At 43.6% G+C, this 16166-nt stretch overlaps 1 protein-coding gene across 1 annotated transcript in view; it reads right to left on the minus strand.

The window, feature by feature from the left end:
- TGOLN2 (trans-golgi network protein 2) overlaps positions 1-3971 on the minus strand; it is a 9636-nt gene extending 5665 nt beyond the window's left edge. Inside the window, exons 1-3 of the mRNA XM_037159693.2 lie at positions 3752-3971; positions 2304-3523; positions 455-538 (exon numbers count right to left, since the gene is read on the minus strand). Coding sequence (XP_037015588.2) covers positions 455-538; positions 2304-3523; positions 3752-3797 — 1350 coding nt within the window. The 5' untranslated portion in view covers positions 3798-3971. The remainder of the gene's footprint in view (positions 1-454; positions 539-2303; positions 3524-3751) is intronic.
- Between the last annotated feature and the right edge of the window lie 12195 nt (positions 3972-16166).

Here is a 16166-nt window from a genome sequence, read left to right on the forward strand (position 1 = left end):
GTGTGGTACCAGCAGCATTTATGCCACCTCGGAACCTCCTACAAATGCAGGAGCAAAGCTCTACCCCATAGCTAGTGTATCAGACTGCTTTCTATCACAATGCCTAAGAAAATCTGTGAAGTGCTGACGTAAGATGAAAAGCACAGGATGGGAGCCTAGGGAACTGCCATCAGGCCTTGATTTTGCCACATACTTGAGGTGGTATTTTATGGGAAAAAAATGACTTCTCAGCTTGACTTTCCTCCCCTGTCAAAGGAGGGAGCTATTGTGAAGTAACTAAAGGTCTCTTACCTCTAACACTGTAGATGTGCACATTTGATGTCTCTACTTTGTGGTCTGAAAAGGGCAGGGGCAATGGTAGCAGCACCCCCAGAACCAGCTGCTGTTTTCTGTGCCAAATGCAAGCCCACTGCTGGGGCTGCAGAGCCCATGGACCTAGGTCTTCCTTCCTTACCTTCTGATCCAAACGCTGGTAGTCACTGGCCTTTGGCCGCCGAGTAAGTTTGGATTTTTTTCCTTCCAGGACAAAAGCAATAATCTGTGGAAAGAAAAAAGAATTATCATTAACAAGTGATTCTATAATGACATATTTCAATCTCTGAAATCAGAGGTAATCACCCGGTAGTATATTTGTTAATAACCCTGACAGTAAAAAGAGCAGTACACCCATGAAGAAGCCTGTTTAAATTATAACAATTTTAAGGAGAACAGGGCTTAATTCTACTAGAATCTGCTTTAGTATACTGCTAAATAGAAAATAACTATTTATTTTCTATTAATGGGAGGGAGGAAGGCTGTTCTGGGCTCTAGCTTGTGGGAGTCTGTTGATTTACTCAAGAGTATTCAATCAAAGATCTGCCACCTCTTCCCTGGAGAGCTCTAAGCTAAGACATCTTTTTCCTTTTGCAAAAATCATAAGCAGCCCTGACTGGCATGGCTTAGTTGGCTAAGCGTCATCCCACAAAGCGAAAGGTTGCTAGTTCGATTCCCGGTCAGGGCACATGCCTGGGTTGTGGGTCTGGTGTCCTACTGGGGCATGTACGAGAGGCAACCCGTCGATGTTTCTCTCCACCTCTTTCTTCCACCCTTCTCCTCTCTCTAAAAATGAGATCTTTTTAAAAAATCAGGAGCAATTATTTTTCTTTTCTGCTAATGCACACTTTCACTCCACACTTTGCTTCATCTTAACCATACCACTCACACATCATACCTAAGGTTACTCTCCACGATGCTGGATGTAGAATAAGAAGTTCTACATCCAACTAAGTGGATGTAAAGTTCTACATCCACTTTAACTAAATGTCTTCAATCATTCCTACAGCCATAGGCCTTATGGCCATCATGAATTGAGCTCTCCAGTTTTGACCAGGCTATAGAAACTATGTACTCAATTCTTAAGAGCTCAATAAAGAATGCAATCATTTTGTCACTGGAGTAATTGCTAAGTGACACAGGTATTAGTTCACACCAAACCCTCCTAAACAAGTAAAAGACGGGCCCTGGCTGGTGTGGCTCAGTGGATTGAGCACTGGCCTTCGAACCAAAGGTTTGCTGGTTTGATTCCCAGTAAGGGCACATGCCTGGGAATGTGGCCTGCGTTGTGGGCCGGGTCTCCAGGAGGGGGTGTGCAAGAGGCACCAAACACTGATGTTTCTCTACCACTTTTTCTCCCTCCCTTCCTCTCTATCTAAAAATAAATAAGTAAAATCTTTAAAAAATAGGAAGTAAAAGATGTGTATATCCATGCACTTTCTGGTCTTTCTTCGAATCAGAAATTCAAATGACTGTAGAAGAGTGCTCGCTTCGGCAGCACATATACAAATGACTGTAGAATATAACCTCTGGGCTCTCTGCTGTGGATGTTAGAAACAGTGTAACTGTTCTTTCCGCCACTGCATGTGGAAGACACACACTCAGAAAATGGTACACTATCTTGAGAGTGGAAACAGGAAAATAAATGCTTTAACTACTTACAAATTGTCAGTTACTCAGGTCCTCTGAGGCTGTGAAGGATATAAGTTCAAGATTATAGAAGGAGACCCCAATTCAGGTCAGACTGGTAATAATGTCCTCATTTAGCACCTAATGTCCTAATGCAGCAGCAGAGGGCACTCAGAGGAAACAGATATGAAAATAATTTATAAAACAAGAGTAGAGCCTAGCAGGATCTGAAAACAAAACAAAACTGAAATGTCTTGAAATCCCCAGTGCTCACAGGCAAGTTAAGTGATGAATACTAGTGCATACACCAAGCTTTCAAGGGAGAGGCTACCCCATTCCCCTTAAGGTAACTGTTGACTTACCTTCCGCTTGTTGTGATACGCAATATAGAGGACAGCAACAAGAATGGCTGCTGTCACCAAATAAGCAAAGAAGTGGCTGCTCTCTGCACTGGCACTTCCAAGATTGTCCTTATAAAGGTCAACCTTCTTCCTATTTGTGGAATCTAAAAGTGTCCCTTCGTGGCTCTCTCCAGAGGCAGGGCCAAGCATTTCTTTCTCTTCTTTGGGTGGAGAAGCCCCTTCAGGCTCAGAACTATATTTGTTGGGCTGGTGATCCTCATCCAACTTGTCAGAAGTGTCTTTCACTGGCTGGTGCTCCTGAGGGGGCTTGTCAGAAGTGTCTTTCACTGGCTGGTGCTCCTGAGGGGACTTGTCAGAAGTGTCTTTCACTGGCTGGTGCTCCTGAGGGGGCTTGTCAGAAGTGTCTTTCACTGGCTGGTGCTCCTGAGGGGACTTGTCAGAAGTGTCTTTCACTGGCTGGTGCTCCTGAGGGGGCTTGTCAGAAGTGTCTTTCACTGGCTGGTGCTCCTGAGGGGACTTGTCAGAAGTGTCTTTCACTGGCTGGTGCTCCTGATTGGACTTGTAAGAAGTGTCTTTCACTGACTGGTGCTCCTCAGGGGACTTGTCAGAAGTGTCTTTCACTGGCTGGTGCTCCTGAGGGGACTTGTCAGAAGTGTCTTTCACTGGCTGGTGCTCCTGATTGGACTTGTCAGAAGTGTCTTTCACTGGCTGGTGCTCCTGAGGGGACTTGTCAGAAGTGTCTTTCACTGGCTGGTGCTCCTGAGGGGACTTGTCAGAAGTGTCTTTCACTGGCTGGTGCTCCTGATTGGACTTGTCAGAAGTGTCTTTCACTGGCTGGTGCTCCTGAGGGGACTTGTCAGAAGTGTCTTTCACTGGCTGGTGCTCCTCAGGGGACTTGTCAGAAGTGTCTTTCACTGGCTGGTGCTCCTCAGGGGACTTGTCAGAAGTGTCTTTCATGTCCTGCTGCTCCTGATCCAACTTGTCAGAAGTATTTTTCTTGGGCTGGTGTTCTTTCTCTGAGTTGTCAGAACTGTCCTTGGTGGACAGGGGTGGCATAGCCATCTCAGCATTGTCGTTTTCCTTGGGCAGACCTGCGGGAATGGGTTTCTCCCTCTTAAACAAGTGGGGCTGGTTGGGGACTCTTTCTGCAGTCTCTCCCTTCTCCCGATTAAGAAAGAGTTTTTTATCGGCTGATGAAAGAGAAATGGGCAGCGCGGCTCCTGAAAGAGAAACCAGTTGGCCCTGAAGCAAGGCAGGCTGGGAAAAAGGAATCCTCAGAGCTAGAAGGGACTAGGGGAACTGGCAAACGTTGGTGGTGAGGGTGAAAACGAAGGGAGGGACGGGTCGGGCAGAGAAGAAGAAAGCACAGATGGCGACGGGCCACGATGAGGATGATGTGTTTGGGTCGAGAGTGGCACATTTTTGGGGTGTGGGGGGTAGTGTCTTACCCGCCGCTGTGACGCTCAGCAAGACCAACACAACCAGGAACCGCATCCTGCAACCTGCGCTTCCCTTCTCTGCTGCTCTCGCGAGATCGCTCAACGATTCCGTACCCACGGCCCCGCCCCTTCCTGTGCCAGTCAGCCGTAGCTCCTCCCGAATGAAGGAAGGGGTTATGGGAAAGGTGGGGGCGGTGCGGAGTTCCGCAGGGTTTTTTTCCAGCCTTGGCAGCGGTTCTCAGTGGGGGCGTCTCACGGTCCCTTGTGGAGGGTCCGTTCACTCGTTTCTGATTTCTTTGCTTAGTAGCACCCGCAATAGACCGCCAATCCCCGTTTCTTTCTTTCCCACCGTGCTTCCAGCCCACACCCGGCTTAGCGGGAGTTCACCGGCCTGTGGGTGGTCCCACGGGAGTGACGTAGCAGGGGCCGGGTGCGTCTTCGCCCCACCCTCTGCCGGACTTTCTCGGGGGTTCTTTTCCTTGCAGCACGCATACACTTGCTGTGTTCCGCTCCCTCCCGTGGAACAGACTATTTGGTCACCTTTGTAGCAGAGCCCTCGCTTTGAGTCTCTCCTCTCTCCCAACTCCAGGAAATCGTGCCCTGGAATTTGCCCAAGGTCTTTCCTGAAGAGCACATTCTTTTTCAGGTGACAAAAGTAATTCATGTTCACTGTAGAAAAACTGGCGAACGTGTACAACAAAATCCTTGCCCCACTCTTCTGGGATAATCAGTTTTAATGCGTTTTCTGCCTTGCAAACGTTTAACATTTCTGTTTAGGTAATACATTCTTTCTTGTTGTTTTTGAAAAGACCTTATATATTTAATTTTAGAGAGGGAAGGGAGGGAGAAAGACAGGGAGAGAAACATCAATGTGTGGTTGCCTCTTGCCCTTCCCTCACTGGGGGGGGGCCTGACCTGCAACCCAGGCTTGTGCCCTGACTGGGACGCCAACCAGCCACCCTTCGGTTGCAGCTGGCACTCAATCCACTGGGCCACACCAGCCAGCACATTTTTTTCCCTATGCATATTAATTTTCTCCCAAATTAGAACCAGTTGGTAAATAGTTTTGTATCCCATGGTTTAAAATTATGTTACATACATTTTTTAGGTGCTTGAAATCATTTTATCAAAGCACCAGGCTAGGTGCTTTGTGGACAGTGATTTAAAAAATTGATATGCCCTGTCCTGGGTGGTTAGTGTATCTCCAGATAGGCCATGGTGCGGGTTCCATCCCTGGTCAGGGTACATACAAGAATCAACCAATGAATGCACCAATAAGTGAAACAACAACAAAATTGATGTTTCTCTCTTTCTCTAACAAAAAAAATTTTTTTTAAGCTTTGGTAGGTATGGTGCTGTTGGTTGGAGCACTGTCCTGTGTGCCAAAGGGTCATGGATTTGATTTCCATCCAGGTGTATACCTGGGTTGAAGTTACTGTCCCCAGTGGGAGAGTCAGAGTATGTGCAGGAAGGCAACTGATCAATGTTTTTCTCTCTCTCCCCCTCCCTCTCCCTTCTTCCCTCTCTCTAGAATCAATAAATGTATCCTTGGGCTAGGATAACAATTAAAAAAAAAACAGCCTTGGCTGGTGTGGCTAAGTGGATTGAGAGCCTGCCTGTGAACCAAAGGGTCGCTAGTTCGAGTCCTAGTCAGGACACATGCGTGGATTGCGGGACTCCCCATTTGGGAGTACATAAGAAGCAACCACACATTGATGTTTTTGTTCCCCTCTTTCTCCCTCCCTTTCTCCAAAAATCAATAAGTAAAATATTTTTTAAATAAATAAATAAATGATAGGTTCTAACTTAATGGAACATGTAATCTAGCGGGACTCACAAATATTAAACAACTATTTACACAAATGTGTGTGTTCAAAGAAAAAAGTACAGAAGCTTGAACTCTGTTGAGGAAGGACGTTTGAACTGAGGACCAAGGAGTGTAGGTATTTCCCAGGAGAGACAGAAGGGAGGAGGAGGATGAGCTTTCCTGGCTGAGTGTGCAGGATGTGCAAAGGCCTGGAGGCAGGTGGGAACCTGCTATTTTTGTGTAAGTCTTAAGAAGAGGGTAGGACTGTCAGACAACAGAAAACAAGGAGAATGACAGGACGGGAGGAGCCCTGATTAAACAGTAAGTGATCTGAGAGTTGTCCTTTATGGAACACTGACAGACCTAGGCAGGCCTAGGAAGAATGGAAAATCACCATGGGAAACTGCCTGCCTGGGAAATGGCCTGTAAATCCTACCCAGGACAAACAGATACCCAGCTAAGATTGGGGTCTGGGCCTTGCAGGCAAGAAGGGGCTGGAAAGAAGTATTCCAAGTCATGAAAGGCAAGGACCTACATCCAAGATTGTTCTATTCAGCAAAGCTATCATTTAGAATGAAAGTGCAGTTAAAGGAGTTCACTATCATCAAGCCCTTATATGAAATGTTAAAGGGACTTATCTGAGAAAAAGAAGATCACAATTATGAACAGTAAAATGACAACAAACTCAAAACTATCAACAACTGAACCTAAAAAATAAAAACAAAAACAAACTAAGCAAACAACTAGAACAGGAACAGAAGCACAGAAATAAAGATCACATGGAGGGTTAGCAACAGGGGAGTGGGAGAAGAGAGGGGGAAAAGGTACAGAGAATAAGTAACATAGATGGCAGTCAGAAAATAGACAGGGGGAGGGCAAGAATAGTATGGGAAATGTAGAAGCTAAAGAACTTATGACACATGGACATGAACTAAAGTGGGGGAATGTTGGGGGGAGAGGGTGTGCAGGGTGGAAAGGAATGAAAGGGGGGAAATGGGACAACTATAATAGCATAATCAATAAAATATATTTTTTAAAAATTGGGGTCTAGGCTCGGCCTATCTGGCATAACAGGATGCAGCTTTAAACCACAGCTGACAAGATGTAGGGTCAACAGAAGTGGCACTGAGCAACCAGCTCTAGCCAGTTAGACTCTGACACCCCAACCAGTTGCCCTTCATGGGTTTTTGCACTTAAAAACCCTGCCCTAAGAACAACCGAGCGAGTCTTAACCTCCCTTGGTTGGCTCCACTTCCCTTCTTATTCCCCGCTAATAAACCCTGCTCCTTGTCTCCCTGCATCGTCTGGTTTCTTGAGCAACTCCAGTCTAAAGGGCACAAACACGAAATGGCATCAGAAAATATGCCCGTTAACTCCGACTGAAATGTAACCCCAACCAAAAAGGGCTACCGCTGCCAGAGGCAATAACGCTCCCCTGTAGCCTGTTGAGTACAATATTTGCATGCAGTTCTAGGTAGTTGAAATTCTGAAGATACCATTCATGGCATAAATACAGTTTTCAGGAGCAAGTACTTTATTTTGTTATCTAAAAACTCTTTAATATGCTTCTCAATGTTTCTCTGTTGTAAGAAAATCTCTTCCTCACATCCCTGATTACTGAGGAGAGAATAAAGATCAGAGAAAAGGGCAAAATCTTTACCAAATTATTTGAGAACTGTGATTGCCTTGGCCACAGGAAGTGAATTGGTAAACGAATCTGTATCTAAAAATTCTCTCCAAGTCCCATAAGTATGTGACTAACAAAGAACAGTGGTTTGGGGGCCGGCACACGTGCAGGGGTAGGAAGGGTGAATCGTTCAGCCTGATCTTGTGTCCTCATTACGGGGCAGGACAGTAAACGAGGGTCCAAATTCTGAAGTTTTCAAGCCATACTGCAGGTTTTATATTTTTTATCTTAATAGTAATGAGAAGTCATCAAAGAAGTTTAAGTAGAGAAAAGATATAATCCAAGTTGGAAATTTTCGAAGATTAATCTGGTTGTAGGGTAAAGAATCTACTCTTGGGTGGAGAGAGAAGAGTGGATTTAGGAGTTAATTGGTTAGGAGACTGTAGGATTAGCATAGGGACAGGGAGGTGAGGGAAGTGGTAGGATTTAAGATAAATTTGGGAGGTAATACCAGTAGCTCTTGGACTTGGATTGTTTATGGGGGGGGGTGATGGTGACAAAGGTGTGGAGCAACAACTTTTGACCTTTTTCATTTCATGGCACACAAAAACTAATCACTAAAATTCTGTGGCACACCAAAAAATATATTTCTTGCTGACCTGACAAAAAATAGGTATAACTTCCATTCATTCATACAGGAAGGCTATTGTTGTGCTGGCTGTTGTCATTTTTTTATTTGACCATCTAAGGGAAAAGAGGCCAGTGCCGTTGACTAAACAGTCAGGTATGGCATGTTTTGAAATTATTTCTGGCACGCTGGTTGAAAATCGCTAATGTGAAAAAGCGGATTTGATGGGGGTGGGGCACAGTAAAGGAATCTGCTTCCGGTGCGAGAGTCAAGGGGAGATGTAAGTGTGAACATGGAGTTCAAAAGTCAAATATAGGAACTGTTTTTCTCACTAATTTAAATATTGTTCAAAAAAGCATGATTGTTAATGATTTCATACAAAGTATTTTGTGCCGTGACTGGGGTGACTCAGGTGGTTGGGTGTTGTCCCACAAAGTGAAATGTCAGACGTTTGATTCCCAGTCAGGGCACATGCCTGGGTTAGGTCCAGGTTGGGGTCTGTGCAAGAGGCAACTGATCGATGCTTCTCGCTCACATGGATGTTTCCCTCCCCCCCTTTCCCCTCTTTCTAAAAATAAATAAGTCAGCCCTGGCTGGTGTAGCTCAGTGGATTGAGTGCGGGCTGCGAACCAAAGGGTTGCAGTTCGATTCCCAGTCAGGGCACATGCCTGGGTTGCCGGCCCGGTCCCCAGTGGGGGCCATGTGAGAGGCAACCATGCATTGAAGTTTCTCTCCCTCTCTTTCTCCTTCCTTTCCCCTCTCTCTGAAAAATAAAATAAAATATTAAAAAAATAATAAAAATAAATAAGTCAAATCTTTTAAAAAAGTAATTTATGAATTGGTCATAATATTTGTGACAGTTCCCTTATTATTGGAGATCTAGATTATTTTCAGCATTTCACTGTAACAGTTATTTCTTCTCAGGTACTGTACTGGTTTAGTACATTTTAGGGTGAGACAGACCCTCAAAAATATTAAGCAGCCCGGCTTGGTATAGCTCAGTGGATTGAGCTCGGGCTTGCGAACCAAAGGATCACAGTTCGATTCCCAGTCAGGGCACATGCCTGGGTTGCAGGCCAGTTCCCAGCAGGGGAAGCATGAAAGGCAACCATACATTGATATTTCTCTCCCTGCCTCCTTCCCTTCCCCTCTAAAGATAAATAAATTTAAAAAATATTAAGCAACTTGCTTAAAGTCATGCTATTATCTTACTCAACCAGTGAGACTTACATAGCAGTGAGGTTTTTTTAAAGGTTTTATTTATTTATTTTTAGATAGGAAGTGGGGGAGAAAGGGAGGGAGAGAAATATCAATGTGTGGTTGCCTTTCACGTGCCCCCAAACAGGGAGCTGGCCAGCAACCCGGGCATGTGCCCTGACTGGGAATTGAACCAGCCAGGGCAGCAGTTGAGTGTTTTTAACCTGCCAATTTGATAGGACAAAAATAGCTCCTGTTACTCTTTAATATTTATTGGACAAGTAATTCATATGACTTTGGGCAATTTAGTTAAGTGCTTTAGGTAAGTATCAATTTCTTCATTATGAAATGGGAATAAAAATGTTGAGAACTGGGTAATTTATGTAGAGTACTTAACACAGTAGTATGTAATTAAAGCTCCCAAAAGTCATTATTATTATAGTCATTATACAAAAATTAAAAATAGCCCTAGCTGGTGTGCCTCAATGAATGGAGTGCTGGCCTGTGAACCAAAGGATTGCCAGTTTGATTCCCAGTCAGGGCACATGCCTGGGTTGCAGGCCAGGTCTGCAGTTGGGGGTGCACCAGAGACAACCACACATCGCTGTTTCTCCCTGTCTTTCTCCTTCCCCTCCATGCTCTAAAAATAAATAAATCAATAAAATATTTTAAAAAATAATTTATTTTTAGAGAGAGCGTAGGAAGAGAGAAAGAGGGAGAGAAACATCAATTTATGGTTGCCTCTGACATGCCCCCTAGAGGAGACCTGGCCTGCAACCCAGGCATGTGCCCTGACTGGGAATCGAACCAGTGATGCTTTGGTTCACAGCCCTGCACTCAATCCACTGAGCTACACCAGCCAGGGCCAATAAATAAAATATGTATTTTAAATATTTTATTTATTTTTAGTGAGAGGAGAACGGAGGGAGAGAGAGGAGAATGGGGGGGGGAAGAGGAGAGAAACAGCAATGTGTGTTTGCTTCTCATGCACCCCCCAACTGGGGACCCAGGCATGTGCCATGACTGGGAATAGAACTGGTGACCCTTTGCTTCACAGTCCAGTGGTCTATCCACTGAGCCAAACCAACCAGGGCAAATAAAATATTTTTTAAAAAATTAAAAAGAAAGATAAACCAAAGGAAGAAAATAAAAATATCCTGTAATCCAGAGCTATTATCATGAAAATTTTGGATCTTTTCTGAATAGGCATCTCTCTGCACATAACTCATTAACTGAAAAAAAAAGTAAGTTATAAAACCACACATACAATTCTTATCTTACAAGCTTATTTGTAGCTTTGGTGCTACAACTAGTCACATCATTTATTTTCTGAAACCTTTTCTTTTTATTGTTTTTAAACTTTATATAAATGGTGTTAGACTCCATATCCCATCGTGATTTCATTTATGAAGAAACATTGTTGTTACAATCACTCAGTCCCAACAATGTATCAAAATACACCTCAATTTATTATATATTCCCCTTTCAGTGGACATTTGGTTTGTTTTTAGAATTTGCTTTCTCTCTCTCTCTTTTAGATTTTATTTATATATTTTTAGAGAGAGGGGAAGGGAGAGAGAAAGAGAGGGAGAGAAAGATCAATGTGCATGAGAAACATTGATCCATTGCCAAACACACCCACCCAACTTGGGGCCAGCGTGCTACGCAGGCGTGTGCCCTGGCCTGGAATCGGACCCACAACTCATCAACTGCAGAATTCACTGAGACACAGCAGCCCAGGCTGATTTTGCTCTCTTAATGCTTCCGCAAACATTTGGTGTGTTGGTCCATGCAAGAGCTTCTCCAGAGTGAATATGCTTTGTTCATTCGTGGTAGCTTTCTCCATACACCTCTCACCACACCATCAGTGCTCTTCTACTGTGTGTTCTGCAACAGAGGATATTGCCGGGGCCGCCCTGCTCCACCTCCTGATTGATAGACACTCCCGAAAGAGAAGTTATCTTTTCACCTGTGTCTCAGGAAAAGCTGTTCTTGGTGACGGCACAGGTGATCCACAAGAGTCCATGGCATGTTGCAAAATATGCATTGCCATTTATCTGCTTTTGACAAGTGTGAGCCTCTATTTCAATGTGTGTTATGATTTCTATTCCTTGTGGCATCTTTAATTTTTCATCCCACAGGAAGCAGATTACAGGTTGGGAACTGTGTGGCCCTGGGCTCCGACAAAGGAAGGATGGATTGAAGCAGATGGAAGTATCGAGAGGAGACTGGGTAGTGTGGCCTCAATTTTCTTGATATTCTAAGAGGCAAGGCAGTCTTTGAGAGTGAGGAAGTGGGAATTAAATTGAGGTCCTGAGAGAAGAGTTGTTTAGAGGATTAGGAAAGGGACGTGACAAACGAGGACTGTAAAAACTGAATGGTATGGAAGGCCTCGCTGTTTGGCACTCGGAACTATGGTGGCACCTGTTTCATGTGTGTGGTTTTTCTCCAGGCAGTGCTTTTACCTGGGATAGGAGTAGAGAAGGCACATTTTAGCACTTAACTCCTAACTCATACCAATATTAGTTTAGGGGAGTAGTAGGAGGTAACTTGAATAAATATTAAAATTTCCTTGCACCCCTGCATGGTAAAAACACTCAACAGACTAGGAAAGAAGGGAACTTCCTCAACCTGAAAGAAGGCATGTACAAAAACCTCACAACTAACATTATACTTAATGGTGAGAGCCTGGATGCTTTCTCCCTCAGATAAGGAACAGACAGTGATGTCTGCTCCTACCACTTCTATTCGCTTTTGTACTGGAAATACTGAGGACATTAAGGCAAGAAAATGAAATAAAGGCATCCAGATTGAACAGAAGAAGTAAAAGTATCTCCATTTGCAGATGGTATGATCCTATGTCAAGATAATCCTGAGCATTTTCTAAAAAAAATTTAAACATATTTTATTGATTATGCCATTACAGTTGTCCCATTTCCCCCTTCATTCCCCACCACCCTGCACACCCCTCCCTTACCATTCCCCCCCTTTAGTTCATGTCCATGTGTCATAAGTTCTTTAGCTTCTACATTTCCCATGTTATACTTGCTCTCCCCCCATCTATTTTCTACCTACTGCCTATGCTATTTATTCTCTGCACCTTCTCCTTCCTTCTCCTCCTCCCACTCCCCTGTTGCTAACCCTCCATGTGATCTCCATTTCTATGGTTCCACTCCTAATCTAGCTGTCCTCTTAGATTGCTTTTGTTTTAGGTGTGGTTGTTAATAACTGTGAGTTTGCTGTCCTTTCACTGTTCATCTTTTTATCTTCTTTTTATTAGGTAAGTTCCTTTAATATTTCATATAATAAGGGCTTGGTGATGATGAACTCCTTGAACTGATCTTATCTGAGAAGCACTTTATCTGTCCTTCCACTCTAAATGAAAGCTTTGCTCCATAAAGCAATCTTGGGTGTAGGTCTTTGGATTTCATGACTTGGAATACTTCTTTCCAGCCCCTTCCTGCCTGTAAGGTCTCTTTTGAGAAATCAGCTGACAGTCTGATAGGAAATCCTTTGTAGGTGACTGTCCCCTTATCTCTTGCTGCTTCTAGAATTCTCTCCTTCATTTTAATCTTGGCTAATGTAATTATGATGTACCTTGGTGTGTTCCTCCTTGGGTTCATCTTCTTTGGGACTCTCTGAGCTTCCTAGACTTAGTGGAAGTCTATTTCCTTTGCCAGATTGGGGAAGTTCTCCTTTACTATTTGTTCAAATAAGTTCTCCACTTGTTGCTGTTCCTCTTCTTCTTCTGGTACCCCTATAATTTGGGTTTTGAAATGTTTAAAGATGTCCTGGAGGTTCCTGGGTCTCTCCTCATTTGTTTGAATTCTTGTTTCTTCATTCTTTTCTGTTTGGTCATTTTTTTCTTTTTTCTGGTCCACTCCATTGATTCGAGTCCCAGATTTGTTTCCATCACTATTGGTTTCATGTGCAATTTGCTTCATTTCACTTAGTGTAGCCTTCATTTTTTTCATCTAATTTGCGACCAAAATCAACCAGTTCAGTGAGCATCCTGATCACAAGTGTTTGGAACTGTGCATCTGATAGGTTGCCTATCTCTTGGTCGCTTAGAAGTATTGGCTCTGGGGCTTTGAGCTGTTCTTTTGCTTGAGCCATAATGTTTTGGTCTGTTCGCACCTGTTATGTATGAGGGGCAAAAGCTTAGGTGTTCACTGGGGCGGGTCAGCCCAGTCGCTGGGTTTTGACTGGGGGCGGGGTCAGAGAGGGAGCAATGGCATTTGTTCCACTCCCTCTCGGATTTCGGTCCCCTCTGCGGCTTCCCACAAGCAAATTGGGCCCTTCTGGTGCTGGTTCCCAGGTGGGTGGGCTTGTGTTCATTCTAGAACCCTGTGGGTCTCTCCAATGAACTCTCCTGTGAGGCTGGGAGTCTCTCCTGGCACCTCAACCTCTGCAAGTTTTTTCAATCGGTGCTTTTAGTCTTTAAATCCCCTTGTTGGGGCCCTGGGGTGTGCAGTCTATCTACTATCTCACTGCCCGTTTTTTGCCTGGTTTATCTGAGTGTGAATTTGTAACCGCTGTCAGCCAGCTGCCTTGCACGTGTCACTGGGTTTGCTCATTTCCTCCCTGCACTTGTGTCTGCCAACCACCGCTTTTGTCTGCCTGGACCCCTCTCCACCGGCCGCCAACTCCACCCCTCTCACTGGTCTGGATGAATAGTTCGTCGTTGTCGGGCTTCCGTACAGTTCAATTTTCTGTCTGTTCTGGTTGTGTTTTGGTTTCTAAATCTGTGTTGTCCTTAAATTTGGTTATGTGAGGAGGCACAGTATTTTCACCTACACCTCCATCCTGGCCGGAGCCCGAGAATAGTCTTTTCAATAAAGGGTGTTGGAACAACTGGTTAATAAGCATATGACAAGATGTGTAACATCATGAGTATTAGGTAAATGCAAATCAAAATCACACGTGGCTCAGCTGGCTGGGCATCTTTCCACAAGGAGAAAGGTGGCCGGTTCAGGGCACATGACTGGATTGTGGTTTCGGTCCCAGTTGGGGAGTGTAGGAGGGGCAACCCATTGATGTTTCTCTTTCTCTATCTTTTACCCTCTTTAAGAATAATTAAAATCATAAAAAAAAATCACAGAGCCTGGCCAGACAGCTGGGCTGGTTATAGCACACATAACAATCGACCACCTAATGCGTAAGTAAATGGAACAACAAATCGATGTTTCTCTTTCTCTCCCCATTCCTCGCTCTAAAAAAAAAATCACAAGGAGATACACTTCACACGTAGTAGGATGGCTATAATAAAATAATATTAATAAACAGAAAATACTGTGCTGGTAAGAATGTAGAGAAATTCGTACCCCACACATTGTTGGTTAGAATATAAAATATTGCAGCCGCTATGGAAAAGCATGGCAATTCCTCAGAGAAGTTAAATAGAATTACCACGTGACTCAGCAATTCCACTCGGGGGTACATACCCTCAAAGAGTTGAAAACAGGGGCTCAAATACAAACATGCTATATGTGCACATTCCCGGCAGCACTATTCACAATATATGTCCAAAAGGTGGAAACAATTGATGTATTCATCAAGAGGTGAATGGATAAACAAAAGGTGATGAACACAATGGAATATTATTCAGCTATAAAAGGGGCTAGAATTCTGAAACGCACTGCAATACAGAAGAAACATAAAAATGTGAAATAAGCCAGACACAAAAGGGCAAATATTGTATGAATCTATTTATGAGGTACCTAGAATAGGCAAATTCCTAAAGATTAAAAAAAAGCCTAAAAGTTCCTAAGATCTCGGGGCAGAAGGGAATGGGGGGTTATTTCTTATTAGGTATAGAGTTTCTGTTTGGGAATCAGTAGTGGTTAGGGATACATAACCTTGTAACTGTACTTAACACCACTAAATTGCCCACTTAAGAATAGTTAAGATGGTGAATTGTATATTGTATGTATTTCACCATAATTTAAAAAGCTTGGCAAGTACACATAAAAAGGAAAAGACTAAACTGTTTTGTCAAGGCTTAAAATAACAAATGAAATTCTGATGTGTGACAACATGGATGAACCTTAAAAACATTATGCTAAGTTATAAAAGCCAAGCACAAAAGGACAAATGCTTCAGTTCTAATTATATGAACTATTTAAAGTAGGCAGATTCATAGCAACAGAAAGTAGTTTAGAGGTATCAGGGCCTGGGTGGAGGGGGAATGAGGGTTACTGCTGAATGGTTGTAGAAATTGTTTGGAATGATGAAAAGTTTTGGAAATAGTTCATGCATAATAAGTGTGCATAATGTATGCACACATTTATGAATGTAATAAAATGTTACTGAATCATACCCTTAGAATGACAAATTGTCATGTATATTTACCATAATTTAAAAAGACATGCTGATACATGCTACAACACGGATGAACCGTGGAAACACACTGAGAGGGGTGAGAAAGAACCACACACTGTATTATTGTACTCAGACAGTATGTCCACAACACACAAACCCAGAGACAGAAAGTAGGTTAGTGGTTGCCCAGTTCTGGAAGAAATGGAGGGTGACTTCTGAAGGGTATAGATGGGGCTCCTTTTTGTGGTGATAAAAATGTTCTAAAATGGACTGTGATGATAGGTACAAAACTCTGAACACACTAAAAACCACTGAAGTGTGCACTTTAAATGGGCAAATTATGTTATATGAATTATAGGTCAATAGAGCCATAACATAAAAATTAGCTGGCTGGTGTGGCTCAGTGGACTGAGCACGGGCCTGCAAACCAAAGGACTGCTGGTTCGATTCCCAGTCAGAGCCTATGCCTAGGTTGCAGGACGGGCCCCCAGTAGCAGAACCACAGGTTGATGTTTCTCTCCCTCTTTCTCTCTCCCAAAATTAATGAACTTGTTAAAAGTAAAAAAAAAGTGGTGTTAGGCACTATGCAAAGCAGACAAAGGCCGCCTTCTCACATCTCAGCAATTCTGGGGCACAGAGAAGCAGAGTTCCTCCGCGCAGATCTCAGTTCCTGATGCTGACCGGTCGCTGTACGTTCTCTGCTGGGTTGGTCGTACGTGGTGCCACACCTTCTGTATACACTTATCCAGTGAGCGCTAACCCTCTTTGCACGTCCACAAAAATCTAGCACAGGGCACAGAATGAAGAAGCGGGCTTGATTCAACAAAGGGATTAAAACACTCAG

This window comes from Artibeus jamaicensis, unplaced genomic scaffold (assembly GCF_021234435.1).
Source record: "Artibeus jamaicensis isolate MK-2021 breed Jamaican fruit bat unplaced genomic scaffold, CSHL_Jam_final contig_384, whole genome shotgun sequence".
In the NCBI taxonomy this organism is placed as follows: Eukaryota; Metazoa; Chordata; class Mammalia; order Chiroptera; family Phyllostomidae; genus Artibeus; species Artibeus jamaicensis.